General features: G+C 52.5%; 1 protein-coding gene across 1 annotated transcript in view; it reads right to left on the bottom strand.

Moving 5' to 3' along the window:
• Positions 1–274: 274 nt before the first annotated feature.
• HACD2 (3-hydroxyacyl-CoA dehydratase 2) overlaps positions 275–24,208 on the bottom strand; it is a gene marked incomplete at its 5' end in the record, with an annotated part of 35,388 nt that continues 11,454 nt past the window's right edge. Inside the window, 5 exons of the mRNA XM_029067878.1 lie at positions 275–1,906; positions 2,667–2,845; positions 3,467–3,588; positions 11,496–11,584; positions 18,855–18,873. Coding sequence (XP_028923711.1) covers positions 1,824–1,906; positions 2,667–2,845; positions 3,467–3,588; positions 11,496–11,584; positions 18,855–18,873 — 492 coding nt within the window. The remainder of the gene's footprint in view (positions 1,907–2,666; positions 2,846–3,466; positions 3,589–11,495; positions 11,585–18,854; positions 18,874–24,208) is intronic.

Genomic DNA, 24,208 nt, shown 5'->3' with positions numbered 1-24,208 from the left:
GATGTCGCATGGAAAATTCCTAATCCTGAATGTGGGTGTCTGAGAGTGTGACTGGTACCCGGTTCCTCCTGGCACCCTGATCCCAGGGGTGGAGTCTTGAGCCAGGTGGGCTGGGGATGGTCCAAGGTGATCATGTTCATGGCCCAATCTTGATGTTCCACTGGATTTAAGTTCATTTTCACTTCCAGAGCAAACAAACATCAGCTACATGTGGTGCACCCCAATTCATGGGGCAAAACATTCATCATATAGAAATACACTAAACTGAGAACAGTTAAAGGGAATCCAGACCTAAAGTTACAAGTTTATTTACAGAACAAAAAAAACATACAAAGGTGATTTGAAAGAACACAGTGTCATTTTTACTGCCAGGCCAAGGGTTAAAGTGGAAACCCTCCAAGGGAAGGGACTGTCTCTTTCTCCTCTTGCTGTCCTCCTCACAGCATACTGTGTGTGTAGTGTGTCCTGTCTCCACACTAGATTGTCAGTCCACTTCCCCTTTAGAGTGGAAGCTCCTTCTAGGCAGGGAACATGGCTCGTGCTTTTGCTGTACTCTTCCAAAGGCTCAGTACATCATATTTCTGCTAGTGGGCATCATTCAATCAATTAATTAATTAGTGGCATTTAGTGATCACATATTGTGTGCATAAGTGCTTGGGAGAGTGCAATAGTTAGTAGACAAGATCCTGGCCCTCAAGGAGCTTAGAGCCTAGCAGCAGGTACTGACAGGGACGCAATAAAGTGTACTGCAAACTATGGGATTGTGTGAGTGCCCAAGCGTTTGGGTGACGTCATGGTATTTAAGTAGTAGCTGGGGTGAGGAGATGTGAGATTAGTCGAGGAAGGCCTCCTGGAGGCAATGGGATTTCAGGAGGGCTTTGAGGATGGGGCTGTGGTGCCCGCTCCCATCACCAAAGGCTATCTGCTCCCCCAAATTTGTGGCCTCTCTCTCACTCATGCCCAAATGACTCCGCCCTGCCCACTGCTTCCGTGGGGATGGGGGGGAGGTGCCCCCAAACCAAACCATTAAGGGGACCACCAGCTCATGCTTCTGCCCCTTTCCCCAGCCCTATCTGATGCCATTTCCCCATCAGAGCCATTTTGCAGAGGCTCGGCAGGGCCCATTATGGCCACCCCAAGTCCGCTATGCCCCACCTCACCAATGCCATACTTGGCACCAGCCTCACCTCCCCGGGCCCTCTGGGAGAGGAGGGCAGGGCCTATCCCAGAGGGTGAAGGTCTGGGCCGTAAAGTGGCCACAGTTGGACTGGAAGCCCCACTCTTGTCCAGGGCAGAGATTGTGTCTTCGGCCTCTTGCGCGCTCTCTCCAGCACCAAATACCAAGCTCTGCCAGTGCTGGAGGTTCTCGCTCTGTACCCGATTGGTAGGTTGGGGATGGCTGACAGGCCCCTTCCAGAAGGTGGTGCTCTTCCACCCCCAGAAAGCCCGCTGCTCAGAGAGCTGATCTCCCGTGGTGGGAACGATGACCTTTATTGACCACGATCCCGGGAAAGGGACAGGATGTAGGACCCAGCCTCTCACCCTCCCACCCTGGATCAGCTCGGGGCCTGAAGAGCCGCTCTTCAACGGTGGGAATGATGATCTCCATCAACTGGGCTCCCAGGGGAGGGGTAGGCTGCAGGCCCTGGTGCGGAGTCCCGGCTCAGCGCGGGACGCTGGGGCCGACAGCCCAGGGTCTCGCGGTTCCCAGCCATGGCCCGGCAGGTCCCAGTGAGGACGGAGAATGGCTTGTCGACGATCAGCACCCCCAGGCTCAGGCTACTGGGACACAGTGGGGCCGGGGGAATGGGAGGAGGCTGGAGTCACTCAGACTTCTTGGGCCCCTCAGGCGGGGCGAGGAGCTTCCGGCGCTGGCGCAACATGTGGAAATAGAGCTGGGGAAACACTGCAGGGTCGGAGAGGGGAGGAGGGGTCAGCAAGTCAGTGGCCCTAGAGCACAAACTCGTGGCCCAGCCCCATGGCGATGAACCTCTGTATGTTAGCCCACAGCCCTCCCGGGACCCTTGATGCCAAGGGGCCCAGCACCAGCAGGGGAGGGGACCCCAGATGAGTGAGGACTGGGGTGAAGGAAGGACACAGTAGGACAGCAGAGTGGTTACTAATCCTAATGACTGGGGGGGGAGGCCCTCAGCTGCTTTTACCCCACCTGCTCCCAGCTGCGCCTGAGGGCAGGGTCTCTCCTAACGTGGCCAGCAGGCCTTGTGGATCCCGCCAAGCAAGTAGAAAGAAACAGCATAGCCTAGTGGATAAAGCCCGAGGTCTGGGAGTCAGAAGGACCTGGCTTCTAATCCCGGCTCCACCATTTGTCTGCTATGTGACCTTGGGCAAGTCACTTTACTTCTCTGGGCCTCAGTTACCTCATCTATAAAATGGGGAATAAGTCTATGAGCCCCATGTAGAATATGAACCATGTTCAACCCGATTAGCTTCTATCTATCCCAGTGCTTAGCACAGAACCATGTCCAACTTGATTAGCTTCTACCTATCCCAGTGCTTAGTACAGTGTCTGTACTATAGTAATACATAGTAAGCGCTTAACAAATACCATTAAAAAAAATTAAATAAGTGAGTGAGGGTGGTCTTCTACGGGGACCTCCTGGCCCTGAGGGGTGCTTACAAAATCCCGCCATGCAGGCACTACTCACGTGGAATGTAGGAGAACATGACGAGGATGAGGAAGGCATGGTAGTCAAAGGAGAAGTTGTACTTGTTGGGCAAGCTGACGGAGTAGAGGCCAGCCCGGCGGACGAAAGGCAGTGCGGCATAGATGGTCAGCAGCTCCCCGGTTACACCCATGGGGTAGAGAGCGATGAACAGTGTGTACCTGCAACAACAGTCGTCGGTGGGGTCAGCGGGGTCAGAGGATCACAGAAACACCGAGACCGTGCCCGGAACTACCCAGGGAGCACATACCCCTCCCGCTCACACCAACCCAATGGCACTGGGGCCCAGGGGAATTCGTGGGGGGATGTGTCTGGGTCAGGCTCATTGAGCCATGTCACCCTGAATCCCAGCAGCCTGACCCCCACTCACTGCTGACCCTGATGGGAGGGTCCAACTAAATTCTCCCCCCACCTCCCACGGTCAGTCGGTCGTATTTGTTGTATGCTTGTCGTGTGCAGAACATTGTACTAACTACTTGGGAGAGTACAAGACAAAAGCGTGACCTGCCCCCAGCAAGTCTGTGCTCCAGCAACAGGGGGACTAGGGTAGTGGGACCCAGGGAAACTGAGGAATGGGGGCAGAGGGGTGCAGAGGATGTGGGGGGCAGGCACCTTCCTCCCACCACCTCTAGCAAGGCAGAGAAGCAAGGCTGTCAGAAGGCTGGATTAGCAAGCCTGGATCCAGGCTACCTCGGGCCTATCTGGACCGGATCAGCTTGGAACCTTTCCCCTGGCTGTGGAGGTCCAGCCTTCCCTGGTGCCCTCCTACACCTGGACATCACCTGGTCCACTTGATGAGGTACGGAAGATGATCCAAAAGGCTGAAGGTGTAGAACGAGTAGCGGATGATTTCTGTGATGGTCCACGCCACGACGAACAGGAGCACGCTGCCTTCGCTCTGCACCTGTTTCAGGAAGGGCACCGGGGGCATTAGGGGGTGCAGGGCTGACCACGCCGACCTCTGCCAGGAATGAGGTTGGGGGGGGTGTTATGGGGCACAAAGCTGACAGTTCTGGGCTTTAGCCAGCACTGGGGGGTGTTACAGGGCACAGGACTGATTGGGCTGGTCTCTAGCAGGCACGGGAGGCACTATGGGATGCAGGGCTGACCGAGCTGGTCTCTAGCTGGTAAGAAGTAGGCCATTATGGGACACAGGTCTCCCCTGGTAGGTGTCTGGCAGGCACAGGTTTGTTATGGGATGCAGCTGCTGGTCACCAGGTCATTCAGGAGCAAGCACGCAGTAAGGGGGAGCCAGGGATCTCCATATACACAGGTTGGTTGAGTCCTTGGCAGCCATGATGGCTGGGGGTATGGGGCTGCCTGGCCTTAGCCTGAGAGGAAAGTCCAGTCTGCCCGGCACAGTCCTACCTAGCTCCACTGCCCAAGGGCCACATGTGGGCAGCTAGCAGACAATGCCCCAGTTCCCCAGGCCAGGCAAGACACGCACTAGAACATGGTCCTGGGGGGTGTACAAACTTCCCTCTAAACTGTAAGCTCCTTGTGGACAGGGATGGTGTTTACCAGCTCTATTGCACTGTACTTTCCAAGCACTTAATGCACTGCTCTGCACACAGTAAAGACTCAATAAATACCCTCAGTGGATTAATCTCCCCCTCTTCAAAGTCTTATTAAAATTACATCTCCTCCACGTGGTCTTCCCAAATTAAGCCTTCTTTTCCACTACTTCCTCTCCCTTCTGTGTCTCCCTTGCACTTGGATCTGCCCCCTTTAAGAACTTGATACCCCCACCCCTCCAGCCCCAGAGGGCTTATGCCCATAATTTTACATCATTGTCTGACTACCTCCAGACTGAAAGCTCGTTGTGGGCAGAGAATATCTCTTCCAACTCTGTTGTATTCTCCCAAGCACTTAGCTCAGTACTCTGCACACAGTAAATGCTCAATAAATATCATTGATTGATTGGAGCCTGGTTCTGGAGCACTTGGGTGGGTGCTGGTTATTGCCAAGCACCACACCAGTCGGCTGTTCTGCTGTGGGCTTGATGGTGTCCGAGGGCCCAGCTGCAGGGTCAGCAGTGAGAGCTAAGTGTGCGAGGATAGCCCAGACTACCTGACTGGGCCCCAGACTTCCTCCCCTTGAGTGGGAGGACATGGTGGGCAGTGGGCTCCGTTCTCGGCTCTGCCCCATCGTCACTGGCTACCCCAGCGAGGGTTTGGGTTCTGATGCCTTGGGCCCGGGGACATGAGCTCAGGGCTGAGACTCCTGTGCTCTCCCCCTGAGGCCCGCCCCCAGGCAGCTCCCCGTCCGCCCCGAGAGCCTGCCACCGCAAATCTCCATCGCTCTGACAAGGAGCTTCCCACGTGCTCTCACGCTTCTCCAGAAGCGAGGCGGCCACGGGTTGTCCCCACCCGGGGCGGAGTCCAGTGAGGGCTCCATGGCCCTCCATGACCCTGCTGGGTCGGGCTCTGCCGTCTTGCCCTAGACTTCCCTCTGCACTGCTTTCCCCCGGTGCCCGTTGATGCCGCTCTCTGGCTAGACAAAACACCTATGTCCTTAGGTGGCCCCTGTGGACAGGGGCCAGGCGTCTCCAGGACTCTCCCCAGCCTCCACAATGGTCTCCCAGCCCCGTTGTGGGGTGGACACCACTTACTGTCTCCAAGGCCTCCTGGTGGTTTCTAGAGCAGGGAGCCCTGCTGCAGAGAGGGGAGCAGAAATGGTCCCAGGTTACAGAGGGGCTGCTGTTGGGGTTCAGGGGCTGGGCGGGTGCTACGGAGACTCCTTACCCCCCAGATGAAGGATCACTGTGGGCTGTCATTCCCTGACCGCCCCCAGAAACGTTCTGCACCCCCCTCCCCAACCCGCTCTTGCTCTGAGCTGATGTGGGGGCTGCAGCTGGTGGGTGGCTCACGAAATCCCTCACGTGTACCCAGAAATGGAAAAAAGACCTAGGTTTCCTTTTAGAAGCAGCGTGGCTCGGTGGAAAGAGCATGGGCTTGGGAGTCAGAAGTCATGGGTTCAAATCCCAGATCTGGCACTTGTCAGCTGTGTGACTGTGGGCAAGTCACTTTACTTCTCTGTGCCTCAGTTCCCTCATCTGTAAAATGGGGATGAAGATTGTGAGCCCCACGTGGGACAACCTGATTACCCTGTATCTACTCCAGCGCCTAGAACGGTGCTCTGCACATAGTAAGCGTTTAACAGATACCAACATTATTTTCATGCCAGAGGGCGGCCTGAGCACCTGGCACAGCGTACTGCACCCAGCAGGGCGACTACCAGCAAAAGCCCGCTGAGGTCCCTCCAGCACCCCCCCCACCTGCCCCAGGCCAATACCACCGGTGGGGCCTGCAGCAGTTCCAGCCAACCTCCCCAGGACAGTTGAGTGGCCAGATGTGCTCAGACTGGCAAGACCAACGATGCCACTAGGGTGGCAGTGATGGGACAGGTGGTGGGTGGGCATGGGTGGGCACAGGGTCTGCAGGTTGAGCCTGGGTCTAGGCTGCCCATCTCCATTTAAGGCAGATGAGGGAAATTCAGGTTGCCATGGCAACAGGCCAGCGCTACCTGTTTCATACAGATTATTCAAAAACCAAACTCCCCACCTTCTCCCGGCTCCTCAGCAATCCGAGGGCTTCCTTTAGCTGCTGGAACACGATGCCCAGGGCCAGAAGGCCACGGGACAGATGATCAGGAGCCCAGAGCACTACCAAATCCAATTTGAAATGCCAGCACCCGCACTGCCTGCTTCCTTGGCCTTTCTGCCACCCAGGATGGTCACTGGAGCACGGGAGGCCTGCCTATGGCCTGGAATGGACCATGCTGGGGATGGGCTGGACTGGGTAGGGCTGGAACTGGGCCAGGGCAGGACTAAGAAGCCCAGATCTGATGCAGGAATGTGGCGGAGAAAGGCGGAAACAGACCGGAGTAGCAGGGCATCACTGATGGCACACTGACCGACCTCTCCGACAATTCCCACATGCATCTGACCGGTACGAGGCTCGGCCCTCTTTTAACCTGCCTAAATCCAAGTTTTGGGGGAGGGGGGTAGCCCAGTCACCCCCAAAAGGCTCACTCACGGTTCCCAGGTCTTGGCTTACCCAGGTGTTTGTGTGTCGGGGGGGGGCACCTTCTGGCCACAGACCCCGACCACCCTGCCTGGGGTGTGGATGAAACCAGTCTTGGCCACGAATGCCCATCACTGCCAGAGAGCACCCCTGCACGCTTGTTGGTCAAAGCCTCCCCGGAAGGGGGTCGGCTGACAGACCCAAGGCCAGGCTCCCACAGCTTCAATTCCCATCTCTATCAAATCTGCCTCTCCAGCCCTGACCTCTCTCCCTCTCTGCAGTCTCACATCTCCTCCTGCCTTCAGGACATCTCTTCCTGTACCACCACACTTCAATCTTAACAAGTCCCAAATAGAACTTCTTTTAACCCTATTCTCCCTCGACTTTCCCATCACCGAAGTCAGCACCACCATCCTCCTCATCTCGCAAGTCTCCAATTTTGGCATTATCTTCTCTGTTAGCAACTCTAATACAGCATTCTCTCTCCCAAGGGCTTACTGCAGTGCTCTGCCCAGAGTAAGCACTCAATAAATACCTCCAAATGATCAATCCTCAACGTATCTCTCTCCTTCCATCCACATATTCAGCCTGTCACCAAACCTCATCAGTTCTACATTCCTGACATCTCTAGAATCTGCCCTTTCCTCTCCTTCCAAATTGTTACCACGCTGGTCCAAGCAACTGACATATCCTATCTCGACTCCTGATTCAGCCTCCTTGCCGACCTTCCTGCCTCCAGCCTCGCCCCTCTCCAGTCCATACTTCACTCTGCTGCCGGGCTCATTTTTCTAAGACATTTCTTTCTGAGCACCCCTTTTCACCTCTTAGACACCTCCAGCGGTTTTGTCCATACCCCTATACATGAAGAAGAAATGCCGGACTGCTAGATTTAAAGGTTCTTGCTCATCTCCCCGCTTTTCTCGCCCCTCTACACCCCAGTTCACATGCTAAGCTCCTCCAAAGGCCACCTACTCATTAATAAGAAGTGGTATTTGTTAAACACTTATTATGAGGGAATCATCGGGAAAAGGGGTATTTAATCCCCATTTTGCAGATGAATGAAATGAGGCACAGAGAAGTGACTTGTCCAAGATCATACAGTAGATTACTGGTAGAGCAAGGGCTAGAATCCAGGTCCTCTGGCTCCCAGGCCCAGGCTCCATCCACTAGGCCGCATTGCTTCTCACGAGGCCTTATTCTCATTTCTCTCACTGCTGACTTACTCCTGCCTGCCAGCCCTCCTTCCTGAAACTCCCTCCTCTTCTACAGTGGACCACTGGTCTCCCTATCTTCAAACAATGAAGCTGGCTTCACTAATAAGGATGCTAGCTGATCCAACAGACTTGGTACAGACCTGCCTCCCCATGAGAGCCAGGGATGGGGTCTCTTCAGTCAGTTAAGCTGTGCTATTTACTAAGCACAAAGTCCTGTCCTGGGTGCTTTGTACAGTAGACTGCAACCTCACTGTGGACAGGAAATGCATCTATCAACTTGACTGTATTGTACTGTAATAATAATAATTATGGTACTTGTTGTATACTCATTATGTGCCAAGCACTGGGGTAGATACAAAGTAGTCCTCTTCAAAGCCCTACTGAGAGCTCACCTCCTCCAGGAGACCTTCCCAGATTGAGCCCCCCCTTCTCTTTTTTCCCCTTCCCCTCAGCTCTGTGCTCATTTGTATATTTATTACCCTATTTATTTTGTTAATGAGGTGTACATCCCCTTGATTCTACTTGATGATGTTGTCTTGTTTTGTTCTGTTTTGCTTTGCTGTCCATCTCCCCCGTTTAGACTGTGCGCCCGTCAATGGGCAGGGATTGTCTCTGTTGCCGAATTGTACATTCCAAGTGCTTAGTATAGTGCTCTGCACAAAGTAAGCACTCAATTAATATTACTGAATGAATGAAAGTAGTCAGGTTGGACACAGTCCCTGACCTGTATTGGGCTCACACTCTAAATCCCTCTTTTCAGATGACCTGAGGCCTAGAAAAGTGAAGAGACTTGCCCAAGGTGACAGAGCAGGCATGTGAAGGAGCCAGGATTAGAACCCGTGACCTCCTGACTCCCAGGCCCTTGCTCTATCCACTAAGCCAGGCTGCTGCTCCATCTCTCCCAAGCTCTGCACATAGCAAGCACTCAATAAGTACCATTGATGACGATGATTATAATGACAGGCACTGCGGAAGGTGGAACAGTAGCAAAGAACATGCTTCCGGCCCTCTGGGAGCTTACAGTCTGATGAGGCAGGGACGTCCGTGGAAAGCCCACCTCCAGAGCAGGGGAACAGGACCCTGAAGTTAGAAGACATGATTCCTGCCCTCAAACACCTTCTAGTCCACTGTGTTGAGTGCTTCGGGGAGGACAATAGCTAGTAGACACGCTGTGGCCGTGTTGATTTCCGGGCTCCAGGCTGAGCCCCCCCTTTTCCCTCTGCTCCTCCTCCCCTCCCCGCCCCTCTGCTCTTCCCCCTTTCCCTCTGCACTGTACATATTTGTATATATTATTTACTACCCTATTTATTTTGTTAATGAGGTGAATATCTCCATGATTCTATTCATCTTGATGTTTTGTTTTGTTCTGTTTTGCTTTGCTGTCTTCCCCGTTTAGACTGTGAGCCCGTTACTGGGCAGGAACTGTCTATCTGTTGCTGAACTGTACATTCCAAGCGCTTAGTACAGTGCTCTGCACATAGTAAGCGCTCAATAAATACTATTGAATGAATGAATGGAGGGGAGATCAGTTTGGATCTGCCTGCACAGTTCCAGTCAGCTGACCAACCCCCCTTCCAGGCCGCCTGGGGCCCCAGTCGGGGGCGGACAGAGAATCCAGCACCTCTGCCCCGCTTCTCCCAGGGTCCCGGACCTCAGCTTGGCCAAGGGGTGACAGAGTGGGAGACTGAGCTGGGGGAGCTGCCCACAGGTCAGGACACAGAGACCTTCTTCTTCAGCCCCTCCCTGGTGCCAGCCAACCCTGGCTAGGGCTGCATGTCAGAGGGAGCTCAGGGGGCTGGGATCCCCCGATTAGACTGTAAGCCCGTCAAACGGCAGGGACTGTCTCTATCTGTTGCCGACTTGTTCATCCCAAGCGCTTAGTACAGTGCTCTGCACATAGTAAGCGCTCAATAAATACTATTGAATGAATGGATGTGCTTCTCCTTTGATCCACTGGGTATTCTATCTGAGTTTGCAGCATAGTAAAACTAGCTGACTCACTGCGGGAGGCGAGAAACTCACTCCAGAACCCAAACGAGGAGCGGCAGGGTGGGTTTCTGGGACACTGGCAGGAGAGCGAGGAGGAACTGCCTCAATGGGGCCTCCTGGGGTCTACTGTCCTGCCCCAGGAGTGACGCGGGTGGGATGGAGGTCTGCGGTCTCTGGAGTGTTCGGCACACAGTTAATGCTCAATAATACTACTGATGATAATAATGATGGTGGGCACTGGAGAGGGTGCAGTAGTAGCCTGGGCCCTGGCCCAGAAGAAAGTCTACAGTCCACTGACTCTCAACTCCTCCAGGGCAGGGATCATGTCTACCGACTCTTTTGTACCACCCCAAGCATTCAGCACACTGCTCTGCACAGAGCCAGCACTCGATTGGTCCTACTGATTGATCGACGGACTGGAGCCGAGTCAACCCAGCAAAGGGAAACCGCGGGGACCTGGGTATAAGCTTGGGTCTTCATGTTGGGCAGGGATGGCGGAGGGACCACGCGGCCAGGGGGCAGGGCGGGCAGGCCCCTCCCCTGGCCAGGACCACAGCACCCCCAGAAACTTGGTGGGGAGGCGAGGGGAAGGGGACGGCTTGCCCCCTCTGTGCCCCACTGCCTGGGGCAACAGCAGGGCCCTGACTCCGAAGCTTGCCCCCGCCCCTCACACGCAGGCAGATGAGTGCACCTACACATAACCATGCAGGGCACAAGCATGCACTGCACACCCTCGCCCTCCCCGTGGGGAGAGGCCGCGGCTGCCCACTCCGGCCAGCGAGGAGGCTGCGGGAAGACGGGGCGGCGTTCCAGATGGAGAGCAGTCTGATCCTGTACAGCGTTCCGGGTGGGTTTTACTTGTTCTCCTCTTAGGCAGGCCCTGAAATGAGTCCTGACGAACTCTTAAAACCCTACGTGACAATGGAGCTGAAGTGAAGGAAGAAAGATTTGTGTCAGGGAATGTCACGGGGCTGATTATTAAAGTGGAATACTTTTGCCTAAGTGCTTTCATATGTAAAACCAAGTCTCTTCATCCCTGGAGGAGGATGTGGATAACACAAGAGAAACCAGGAGTGAAGGAACAAGGCGGGGGATGAGAAGGGGAAGGGGGAATGGGATTGGGGGGGCGGGGAAGGAGGAACAGGGACGAGGGGGGGATGGGAACGAGTGGGGGAAGGGGGGCTTGAGTCCTCTGGACCCTTGTGGATGGCCATGATGGGTACCAGGAGGAGAGGTAGATTCCAGTTATGAGAGGCAAGGACAATTCCCTTCCGAGTCTTTTCGACCACACGGTGTAGAATCAGGACCCCCGGATCCAGTCCCGTCCACTCAACTGGGGATCCGTTATGCTCCAGCCCGGTTCACCGCAAACCAGGACCCGGCCACCCAGCCTGGTCCACCAGAACTAGGACCCCGGGTCCACGCAGTCCACTAGAACAGGGACCTCTCAGTCACGTTGCCGCCGCTTTCAAACAGGTCATTGTCTCATCAGCGAGTGAAGGGAGGGGTGGCTGGTAGTGGGATGGAGGGGGACAAGAGATAGACTGAACTGGCCCCTGGCCCAGCGATTGCCTAACACTCACCTCCTTGACACTGTGAGTCACCGCCCAGGTCAGGAACACCCTGGACATCACTTGGAAGGATGTCAGGACCACCGAAGAGGGGACGATCCCTGGGGAACGAGAAACCATTGAGATCCCACCAGTGATCCTGTCAGCCGGCCCCACAGCTCCCCTTCCTCAGCCCGGCTGTGCCCACGAAGCTTCCTGCTCAAAGGGGACATGGGAAATTCCTGGGGACTCAAAGGTGGGAAGGGGTGGGATAGATCAGTAAAGATGAGGAGGGGGCAGGACCAACGGGAGTTGGCTCGGTCAGGTGAGAGCGCTAAGGTGGTAGTTGGCGTCGGTCCTAAACGCGAAGGCCTCAGGAAGGGACAGAAATGGCCTAGCTGGCCTCCCTGCCTCTAGCCTCTCCCCCTCCTTCCAATCCATTCTCCACACTACTGCCTGCATCAGCCAACAGTCAAGCATTTATTGAATGCTTACTCGGGCCAGAGCACTGCATTGAACACTTGAGAGAGCACAACAGAGTTAGTAGACAAGATCCCTGCTCTTGAGGAGCTGACAATCCGAGGGGGAGTCAGACACTAAAATAATTTACAGGCAGGGGGATGCAACAGAGTAAAAGGGCATGTACATGAGCGCTCTGCAGGGTGGCAACCCAAGTAATGGCAGGAGCTGGAGAAACAAGACAGCTTGATAAGAGATGAATCCGGGAAGACTTCTTGGAGAAAACTGAAGTTACTAAGGCTTTGACGACTGAGAGGGGGAAAGAGCTGCAGGCCAAAGAGAGGCCACGAGCAAGGTGTCAATGGCGAGAGAGGTATAAGTGAGGCACAATGAGTAGGTTGGCATTAAAGGGGCAAAGCATATGAGCTGGGACATAGCAAGAGATGAAACAGAAAGTAGGAGGCAGAGTCGATTAAGAGGCTTAAAGCCAAAGGTGAGGAGCTTCTGTTCGAAGTGGAGATGGATGGGTAACCACTGAAGGTTTCTGAGTGGGGAGATGGGGGCAGAAAGAAGTTTTAGAAAAGTGGTCTGGGCGGCAGAGGTATTGATTGGAGAGGCTGGAGGCAGGGAGGTCAACGAGGAGGCTGATACAATAGAGTGGAGATGGGATATGACAAGAGCTCGGATCAACGTGGGAGCAGTTTGGATGGGGAGGATTTAAGAAAAGTGAAGAAAGAACTGACAGTATTTGGTGATTGACTGAATATGCGGGTTGAAAGAGATGAGTCGAGGATAATGCCAGGGTGTGGGCTTGAGAGACAGGGAAGATGGTAGTGTTGTCAACAGCATTGGGAAAGTTAACAGAGAGGACAGGATTTTTGAGGGGAAGGCAAAGACGAAATATGAGGGGCTCCATTTTAGACAAGTGGAGCTTGGGGTGTCAGCAGGACAACCACACAGAGCTGTCCTGGAGGCATGAAGAGATCGATCAATTGGTATTTATTGTGTGCCTACTGTGTGCAGAACACTGTACTAAACCCTCGGGAGAGGACAATACAACAGAATTGGTAGGTAGAGATGTGTGATTGAGGAGGAGGAGAGAATGTGGGGCTGGAGTCACCTGCAGAGTCATTCATATCACCTTCAGGAAACTCCACTCACCACATCTCCCTCCACATCGAGTGGACCCTCCAGACCCCTGGCTCCAAGACTCTCCACCCTCTGTCCTTTTTTTTTTTTTTTTTACAATATTCGTTAAAGCACTTACTAAGTGTCAGGCACTATATTATATGGTGGGGTAGACACAGGGTAATTGAGTTGGATGCAGTCCCTGTCACCCAAGGAGCTCACAGTCTTAATACCCATTTTACACATGGGGTAACTGAGGTATAGAGAAGTTAAATGACTGGTCCAAGGTGAGCTTGTTGTGGGCAGGGAATGTCACTATTTATTGTTGTACTGTACTTTCGCACTCAGTACAGTGCTCTGCATAGAGTAAGAACTTAATACAATTGAATGAATGAAGTGGTGGAGCTAGGATTAGAAATCAGGTTGTTCTGCCAGGACCGTGCTCTATCTACTAGGCCACACTTTTGCAGATGAGCTGAGACACAGAGAGGTGAAGTGACTTGCCCAAGGTCACACAGCAAATCGGCAACAGAACTGGGATCAGAACCCAGGTACTCTGCCTACCAGGCCCGGGCTATAACTTTTTAGCCACGCACTGGCTCCCTTCACCCACTACTCCCAAGCCTGCTTTCTTCGCTCTCCCAAGCTCTAATAATAATAATAATAAAAATATTTAAATAATGATAGTATTTGTAAAGCACAATGTGCCAAGGACTGTACTAAGCACTGGGGTAGATACGAGATCAGAGGTCCCATAGGAGACTCACAGCCTAAGTAGGAGGGAGGAAAGAAAACGAATTCCCATTTTGCATGACGGAACTGAGATACAGGGAAATGAAGTGACTTGCTCAAGGTCACACAGCAGGTAAGTGGTGAAGCAAGAATTAGATTCCAGATCTTCTGATATCCAGCTCTTTCCACTAACTCACACTGTTTCCCACCTTCCCTCATTCTCGATCCTCCCACCTTCACTTCCCCAGCCTGGAACACCCTTCCTCCCTAACCCTACTGACCTCCTGGCCCTGTCTGAAGCCTCCTGAAATCCTGTCTCTTCCAAGAGGCCCTCCCCAATTAATTCCCAATAGTTTGAGTTTTATCAGCCTACCAGTTGCCTATAGCAACACTTTTATTTGCCATTGTTTTTATGAGATGTTCTTCCCCTTGACTCTATTGCCATTGTTCTTGTCTGCCTGTCTCCCCCGATTAGACTGTAAGCCCGTCAAAGGGCAGGGACTGTCTCTATCTGTTGCCGATTTGTACATTCCAAGCACTTAGTACAGTGCTCTGCACATAGTAAGCGCTCCATAAATACTATTGAATGAATGATCAATCAATGGTATTTACTTAGCACTTACTGTGTACAAAGCACTGTACTAAGTGCTTGGACAGAGCCCAGGCCTGGGAGTCAGAAGGACCTGGGTTCTAATCCTAGCTCTGCCACTTGTCTGCTGAGTGACCTTGGGCAAATCACTTCATTTTTCTGTATCTCAGTTACCTCATCTTAAAATGCTAAACCCCATGAGAGCCAAGGACTGTGTCCCATCTGATTAGCTTGTATCTACCCCTGCACTTAGTACAGTGCCTGCTACATAATAAGCATTTAACAAATAGAAAAAAAAATAGAGTTGACACTATCCCTGCCCTCAAGGAGTTTGCAATCTACCCGGGGAGACAGCCATTAAAATTATAGAAAGAGGAAGCTGCAGAGTGTAAGGATTTGGAAATAAATGCCCTGGAAGTGGGGTAAGTATTAAAGTGCTAGGAGGTACAAACCCAAGAGCACAGGTGATGCGGAGGGTAGAGCACAAGAGGTGGGGAAAATGAGGGCTTAGTCAGGGAAGGCTTCTTGGAATTCAGACAGACCGTTGTGTGCAGGGAATGCGTCTACCAACTCTGTTGTACTGCCTTCTCCAGAGCACTTAGTACAGTGCTCCACACACAGTAAACTCTCTTTAGAGAAGCAGCTTAGTTTAGGGGAAAGAACCCGGGCTTGGGAGTCAGAGGACGTGGGTTCTAATCCCAGATCCGCCACTTGTCTGCTGTGTGACCTTGGGCAAGCCACTTAATTCCTCTGAGCCTCAGTTACCTCATCTGTAAAATGGGGATTAAGACTGTGAGCCCCAAGTGGGACAACCTGAACACCTTGTATCTACCTCAGCGCTTAGAACAGTGCTTGACACATAGTAAGCACTTAACAAATACAAAAATTATTATTATTACCACTGATGATGATGATGATAATGGTATTTTAGTACAGCTTTGAAGATGGGGAGAGTGGTGGTCTGTCGGAAATGAAGGTGGGGAGTTTGTATGCAAGGGGGTGAAACAGACAAGATGGAGGCACAGTGAGTAGGCTGGCGTTAGAGTTGCAGAATGTGCAAGCTGGGCTGGAGTAGGAGAGCAGTGAGGTGAGGTAGGAGGGGACGAGCTGATGGACGGCTTCAAAGCAGATGGGGAGGATTTCCGTGTCACCTGTCACAACATGAGCTCCTTGTGGGCAGGGAACAGGACTCCTGTATCTGGGCTCTGACCTCAAACCCCGGCAGCAGGGTGAACCAGACAGGTGGGACATGTGTCTCCCCACCCCAACGGCCCTGGGGAACCCCTGCTCCAGGCCAGCTCAAACAGCGGCTTCATGCGAGGCCTCCATCTCCTTCTCCTCTTCCTTCTCAGAATGCTGGAAAGGCCCTGGCCACGAGTGCTGTGGTGGTCGGATTGGGCCGGGAGAGCTGGGAACACCGGGAATGCCGCTCCTCCAGCCCCCACGCACCGCTCATTCCGGCCTGGATTCCTCCCCAACCTTGTCTCTTCTGCTTTTACTGTTTCGCCACCTTTTATCACACTAAGATGGGGGGAGGGGGGGCCATGCAAGCCAAGGACTGTGTTGTTTTCCTCCTCGGGAGCTTAGGCCAGTGCTCTGCGTACAGTGGACAATTAATAAAAATACTAGCATTCCTCTTACTTCTATTCTACCTTCCCAAGCACTCAATACTGTGTGCTGCACCCAGTGGGTTCTCAGTAAAGACTATCACTGCTTGGTCACACCTTCAACAGAAATTCCGCGTTTGTCCGTGGACACTGTTGATGAAAGGCAGGGACCTTCCCAGAAAGAAAACCATCCTGGTCCCTTAGGCACTTGGGAGGAAAGCAGAGTTTCTCCAGAGGTGGGGGTTGGTGGGGAGAAGAGGAGGGGCAGGGGTCGGCCAAGGGGAGCAGGGGGAAGGGAGAGGGGAGGGCTGAGACTGAGGGGCAATGGAAGGAGAGGCAAAAGGGAAGGAGAGGATTAGGCTGGTGGCCGGGGTGAAACTCGAGTCCATGAGCTGGTGGTGGGCAGGGAATGTGTCTCCCAATTCTGTTGTACTGTCCTCTCCCAAGGGCTCAGTACAGTGTTTTGCACACAGTAGGCACTCAATAGATACCATTGACTGGTTGAGTGTGAGGATGGGCGGGCTGGGATTGGGGGCCAGAAGGAGGGAAAGGCTGGGGACCACCAGGCGCTGGCAGGGCCCCATGGAGGCCTTTGTGGTCGGGGCCGATTCGGGGCGAGGGCGAATGCGGGCTCCCTGATATTTCTGCGGCAGGCTCCGAGCGCTGGAGGGGGGGAGGGGAGCGGGGCTCGGGGGGGACGGGGGCGGGGGCGGCTGACAGCCGGCACGGCACTGCGTTCCCGCGGGGACACGGGGGGGGGGCGGGCCCCACCTACACCTTCCACCCCCTCAAACTCACCTGATTCTTCCAGCGCGCTCAGCCCTGCTCCTGGGCCCACACTCATCTCAGCCCTGCACTGCCCCCTGCTGCCAAATACCGGGGGCATACACCAGGGGACCTGGGCCCGCCGGGCACGGCCACCTGCCGTCTCTGCACCCCTGTGCCCGCCGGGCACTGCAGGTGGCCCATTGGTGTTTATGCAGAGAAGCAGTGTGGCTTAGTGCCTTAGTGGAAGGAGCACGGGCTTGGGAGTCAGAGATTGTGGGTTCTAATCCCAGCTCTGCCATTTATCGGCTGGGTGACTGAGCAAATCACTTAACTTCTCTGTACCTCGGTTACCTCACTTGTAAAATGGGGATTAAGACTGTAAGCCCCATGTGGGGCTACCTGTCTACCTTATCGCTGCAACACAGTAAGTGCTCAATAGGGAAAGCAGCGCGGGTCAGTGGAACGAACCACGGCTTGGGATGTAGGGGTCATGGGTTCTAATTCCGACTCCCGCTGCTTGTCAGATGTTGACTTTGGACAAGTGACTTAACTTCTCTGTGCCTCAGTTACCTCATCTGGAAAATGGGGATTAAGACTGTGAGCACACGTGGGACAACCTGGTTGCCTTGAATCCTCCCCAGCACTTACAATAGTGCTTGGCACATAGTAAGCGCTTAACAAATGCCATCATTATTATTATTATTATTATTAAATACGACAATGAATGAATACCCCCATGCTTAAAACAGTGCTTGGCATATAGTAAGTGCTTAACAAATGCCATTACTAGTACTATTATTATTATTACGGGCTTGGCAAGGGGTTGGCAATGAGCCAGGGGGTGCAGGAACAGGGTGAGAAGGTTGGTGTCAGAGGACCGCTGTGTGCCAGTTGGGCCATAGCAGGAGAGCAGCAGGCTGAGGTGTGAGGAGGCGAGCTGATGAAGGGCTTTCAAGCCAATGGCGAGGAGTTTCTGATTGACCAGAGGGGTAAGGGCCACCACTGGGGGGGCTTTGAGGAGCAGGGAGCTGTGCACAAGGCGGCCTCTGGCCTGCAGCAGCTGGACAATCCTCAGAGCCTCAGGCCCTAACTCGGCCGGGGTATAGCCGGGGCAGTGGGGGACAGCAATGGGGCATAGCCTGGGGAGGGCAAAATTAGGGAACACCTAGGGTGAGGGGATAGCCCTCAGGTAAACCACATGACCAACACCTGTCCTTTTTTTTTTAAAATGGTATTTGTTAAACATTTACTCTGTGCCAGGTACTGTACTAAGCACTGGGATAGATTAAGTTACTCAGGTTGGACATAGTCCATGCCCTACATGGGGCTCCCAGTCTTCATCCCCATTTTACAGATGAGGTAATTGAGGCACGGATAAGTTAAATGACTCACCTAAGGTGTCATATCAGACAAATGGCAGAACCAGGATTAGAACCCATGTCCTTCTGACTCCCAGGGTCAGGTCTACCCACTAGGCCTGGGAGAAGCAGCATGGCTCAGTGGAAAGAGCCCTGGCTTGGGGGTCAGAGGTAATGGGTTCTAATCCTGGCTCCACCGCTTGCCAGCTGTGTGATCTTGGACAAGTCACTTAGCTTCTCTGTGCCTCAGTTACCTCATTTGTAAAATGGGGATGTAGACTGTGAGCCCTGCGTGGGACAACCTGATTACCTTGAATCTACCCCAGCACTTAGAACAGTGCATGGCACATAGTAAGCGCTTAACAAATAACCAACAAATACCAACATCATTACCAGGCCACGCTGGTTCTGTCCTTTGCTCAAGGGCTTCAGCCCACCACTCCCAGAATCTCCCAAGCCCATCACCCTCTGAGCCCCACACAGGGACCCTACCCCCCCAGTTCACAAAGCCCCCACCTTGTCACTCCCAGAATCCCTCATCCCACCCCCCTCAGGGCCCCCAGCCCCATGGAGCGCCCAGCCTGCCACCGCATAACACCTGACTCTAGACCATAAGACAGCCCATGGAGGCTGCTGGTCCAAGGCTCAGCCCCGGCCACCTGCCACTGGGGCCGTGATGGGACTTGGGGGCCTGGCTGAAAGCCTAAACGTGCTTGTCTAGAAAGCGTAAAAAAAAGAGGTTCACACTTACCCACAGCACAGTGCAAAATCTAGAGAAGGGAGAGAAAGAGAGAAAAAAGGCTGTGAGCAAGGCGCCCCACCTCCTCCCCTGGAACCATCCCGCCTGCACTGACAGACGGGACCTTGGCAACTACCTGTGCCTCCTCTGTGCCTACGGCATGCCGCCCGAGAGCCCCCTGACCCTTGCCAGGCACTCAGCGGCCAGAAAGCCGCCATTGGTTACACCCAGCAAGTCACTTCACTTCTCTATGCCTCAGTTATCTCATCTGTAAAATGGGGATCAATAATAATATTTAAGTGCTTATTACTACTACCACTAATAATTAATTATGGTATTTGTTATGTGCTTACTTTGTGCCAAGCACTGTACTAAGTGCTGGGGTAGATACAAGCACATCAGGTTTCATTCATTCATTCAGTAGTATTTATTGAGCGCTTACTATGTGCAGAGCACTGTACTAAGCGCTTAGAATGTACAAATCGGTAACAGATAGAGACAGTCCCTGCCCTTTGACAGGCTTACAGTCTAATTGGGGGAGACAGACAGACAAGAATAATGGCAATAAATAGAGTCAAGGGGAAGAACATCTCATTAAAACAATAGCTAATAAATAGAATCAAGGTTTGACAGTCCCTGTCCCACGTGGGGCTCACCGTCTCAATCCCCATTTTACAGGTGAGGTAACTGAGGCATGGAGAAGTGAAGTGACCTAGCCCAAGGTCACAAGGCAGACAGGAGGCATAGACGGGATTAGAACTCATGACCTTCTGGCTCCCAAGTCTGTGCTCTATCCACTACACCATGCTGCTTATCCTATGTGCCAGGCACCGTACTAAGTGCTGGGGTAGATATAAGGTAATCGGTTTGGACACTGTCCCTGTCCCACACAGCGCTCACAGTCTTAATCCCCATTTTACAGATAACTGAGGTACAGAGAAGACTTGCCCAAGGTCACACAGCAGATAAGTGGTGGAGTCCGGATTAGAACCCAGTCCTTCTGACTCCCAGGTCCAGGTTCTAAACTAGGCGACGCTGCTTCCGTAAGATTAAAACCAAGAGCCCTATGCAGGACAGGGTCAGTGCCCAACCTGACCAACTTGTATCTACTCCAGTACTTAGTACAGTGCCTGGTACATAGTAAGCACTTTAGGGGGCACCGCCAGGCTCGCTGGGAAGGCTGCTCACCCTCTGGTGGCCGGATGAGCAGCAGGGTTCTTGCTCAGCGCTGACCTGGTTGGGGAATGTTATAGAGTAGACTCTGACCAGCTTCAGCCCTGGCCACAGCTGGCTGCTTAACGGGCCTCTGAGAATTGCTGGCACATTTCCTCCAAGAGGCCTTCCCAGACTAAACCCCACTTTTCCTCATCTCCCACACCCTTCTGCATCGCCCTGACTTGCTCCCTTTGCTCTTGCCCTCTCGCCCAGCCCCACAGCACTTATGTATATATCTGTAATTTTATTTATTTGCATTATTATCTGTTTATTTGTATTACTGATGTCTGTCTCCCCCCTCCAGACTATGAGCTCGTTGTGGGCAGGGATGGTCACTCTATATTGCTGTCACTATTGCTATTACTATTGCACTAACTACTGCTATTACTTTCCCAAGTGTTAAGTCCAGTGCTCTGCACACAGTAAGCACTTAATAAATATAATTGAATGAATTGCTTGTAGTAACAGTACCAGTGATTCTGGAGAAGTATTAGAGAAGCAGCACAGCCTAGTGGAAAGAGGACCTGGGTTATAATAATAATGAACAGTATTTGTTAAGCACTTACCATGTGTCAAGCACTGTTCTATGCGATGGGATAGATATAAAATAATCAGGCTGGACACCATCCCACAGTGGGCTCACAGTCTTAATCCCCATTAGAGAAGCAGCATGGCTCAGTGGAAAGAGCACGGGTTTAGGAGTCAGAGGTTCTAATCCCAGCTCATTCATTCAATAGTATTTATTGAGCGCTTACTATGTGCAGAGCACTGTACTAAGCACTTGGGATGAACAAGTCGGCAACAGATAGAGACAATCCCTGCCGTTTGACAGGTTTACAGTCTAATCGGGGGAGACGGACAGACAAGAACAATGGCAATAAATAGAATCAAGGGGAAGAACATCTCGTAAAAACAATGGCAACTAAATGATAATGTTGGTATTTGTTAAGCGCTTACTATGTGCCGAGCACTGTTCTAAGCGCTGGGGGAGATACAGGGTAATTTGGCTGTCCCATGTGAGGCTCACAGTCTTCATCCCCATTTTACAGATGAGGGAACTGAGGCCCAGAGAAGTCAAGTGACTTGCCCACAGTCACACAGCTGACAAATGGTAGAGCCGGGATTTGAACCCACGACCTCTGACTCCAAAGCCCGTGCTCTTTCCACTGAGCCACACTGCTTCTAAATAGAATCGAGGCGATGTACAATTCATTAACAAAATAGGGTAATGGAAATATATATAGTTGAGCGGATGAGTACAGTGCTGTGGGGATGGGAAGGGAGAGGTGGAGGAGCAGAGGGGAAAGGGGAAAAAGAGGGTTTAGCTGCGGAGAGGTAAAGGGGGGGTGGCAGAGGGAGTAGAGGGAGAAGAGGAGCTCAGTCTGGGAAGGCCTCTCAGAGGAGGTGAGTTTTAAGTAGGGTTTTGAAGAGGGGAAGAGAATCAGTTTGGCGGAGGTGAGGAGGGAGGGCGTTCCAGGACCGCGGGAGGACGTGGCCCAGGGGTCGACGGCGGGATAGGCGAGACCGAGGGACAGTGAGGAGGTGGGCGGCAGAGGAGCGGAGCGTGCAGGGTGGGTGGAAGAAAGAGAGAAGGGAGGAGAGGTAGGAAGGAGCTCTGCCACCTGTCAGCTATGTGACTTTGGGCAAGTCACTTAACTTCTCGGTGCCTCAATTACCTCATCTGTAATGTGGGGACTAATAATTATAATAATGTTGGTATTTGTTAAGCGCTTACTATGTACAGAGCACTGTTCTAAGCGCTGGGGGAGATACAGGGTCATCAGTTTGTCCCACGTGGGGCTCACAGTTAATCCCCATTTTACAGATGAGGTAACTGAGATTAAGTTAAGACTGATTAAGACTGTGAGCTCCACATGGGACAACCTGATGATGATGATGATGATGTTTGTATTTGTTAAGCGCTTACTATGTGCCGAGCACTGTTCTAAGCTCTGGGGTAGACACAGGGGAATCAGGTTGTCCCACGTGGGGCTCACAGTCTTAATCCCCATTTTACAGATGAGGGAACTGAGGCACCGAGAAGTTAAGTGACTTGCCCAAAGTCACACAGCTGGACCTGATTACCTTGTATCTATCCCAGCGCTTAGAACAGTGCTCGGCAGATAGTAAGCGCTTAACAAATACCAACATTATTATTATTTTACAGATGAGGTAACTGAGACAGAGAAGCAGCACACGGTTTAGTAAACAGAACATGGACCTGGGAGTCAGAAGGTCACGTGTTCTATTCCCGGCTCCACCCCTTGCCTGCTGTGTGACCTTGGGCAAGTCACTTTACTTCTCTGTGCTTCAGTAAGCAATGAGCACATGGTAAGCACTTACAAATCAAACAATTATTATTATGACTATTAAGTTACTTGCCCAAGGTCACAGAGGAGATAAGTGGTGGAGCTGGGATTAGAAGCCAGATCCCTCTGAATTCCAGGTCCTTGCTCTATCCACTAGGCCATGCTGCTTCCCCAGCTAACCTAATCCCAGCTCTGTCACTTGTCTGCTGGGTGACCCATGGTGAGTCACTTCACTTCTCTGGGCCTCAGTTACCTCATCTGTAAAATGGGGATTAAGATTGTGAGTCGTACGGGGCACATGGACTGTGTCCAACCTGATTCATTCATTCAATAGTATTTACTGAGTGCTTACTATGTGCAGAGCACTGTACTAAGCGCTTGGAATGTACAATTTGGCAACAGATAGAGATAATTCTTGCCCAATGATGGCCTCACAGTCTAAACGGGGGAGACAGCAAAGCGAAACAGAACAAAACAAAAACAAGACAACATCATCAAGATAAATAGGATCAAGGGGATGTACACCTCATTAACAAAACAGGGTAATAAATAATATATACAAATGAACACAGTGCTGAGGGGAGGGGAATGGGGAAGGGGGAGGAGTAGAGTGTGGGGGGAAGGGAGGAGAAGCAGAAGGAAAGGGGGGCTCAGTCTGGGAAGGCCTCTTGGAGGAGGTGAGCTCTGAGTAGGGCTTTGAAGAGGGGAAGAGAGTGAGTTTGGCGGACGTGAGGAGGGAGGGCATTCCAGGACAGCAGTAGGACATGGGCCATGGGTCGACGGCGGGACAGGCATGACTGAGGGACCATGAGGAGGTGAGCGGCAGAGGAGCGGAGTGTTTGGGGTGGGCAGGAGAAAGAGAGAAGGGAGGTGAGGTGGGAGGGGGTAAGGGGATGGAGAGCTTTGAAGCCCAGAGTGAGGAGTTTTTGTTTCGTGCGAAGGTTGATAGGCAACCACTGCAGGTTTTTGAGGAGAGTGACATGTCCAGAGCATCTCTGTAGGAAGATGATACGGGCAGCAGAATGAAGAATAGACTGGAGCGGGGAGAGACAGGATGAAGGGAGATCCGAGAGGAGGTTGACACAATAATCCAGTCATTCACTCATTAGTATTTATTAAGCGCTTACTATGTGCAGAGCACTGTACTTAGTGCCTGGAATGTACAATTCAGCAACAGATAGAGACAATCCCTGCCCAATGACGGGCTCACAGTCTAATCGGGGGAGACAGATGAACAAAAACAAGACAACATAATCACGATAAATAGAAGCAAGGGGATGTACACCTCATTAGCAAAATAGGGTTATAAAAATATATACAAATGAGCACAGTGATGGGGGGGAGGAGGAGCAGAGGGACAGGGAGCTTAGCTGAGGAGAGATAAAGGGGGGAAGGGGGAGGAGCAGAGGGAAAAGGGGTAGCTCAGTCTGGGAAGGCCTCTTGGAAAAGGTGAGCTCTCAGTAGGGCTTTGAAGAGGGGAAGAGAGTTAGTTTGGTGGAGATGAGGAGGGAGGGCATTCCAGGACAGCGGTAGGACATGGGCTAGAGGTTGATGGTAGGATAGGCGAGAACGGGGGATGGTGAGGAGGGGAGAGGCAGAAGAGCGGAGCGTACGGGGTGGGCAGTAGAAAGAGGGAAGGGAGGTGAGGTAGGAGGGGGCAAGGTGATGGAGAGCTTTAAAGCCAAGAGTGAGGAGTTTTTGTTTCATGTGAAGGTTGATAGGCAGCAACTGGAGGTTTTTAAGGAGGGGAGTGGCATGCCCAGAGCATTTCTGCAGGAAGTTGATCTGGGCAGCAGAATGAAGAATAGACTGGAGGGGGGAGAGACAGGAGGAAGGGAGATC

This window comes from Ornithorhynchus anatinus, chromosome 1 (assembly GCF_004115215.2).
Source record: "Ornithorhynchus anatinus isolate Pmale09 chromosome 1, mOrnAna1.pri.v4, whole genome shotgun sequence".
Lineage (NCBI taxonomy): Eukaryota > Metazoa > Chordata > Mammalia > Monotremata > Ornithorhynchidae > Ornithorhynchus > Ornithorhynchus anatinus.
The sequence above is the reverse complement of the archived record's forward strand: the minus strand, read 5'-3'. Positions and strand labels throughout refer to the sequence as shown.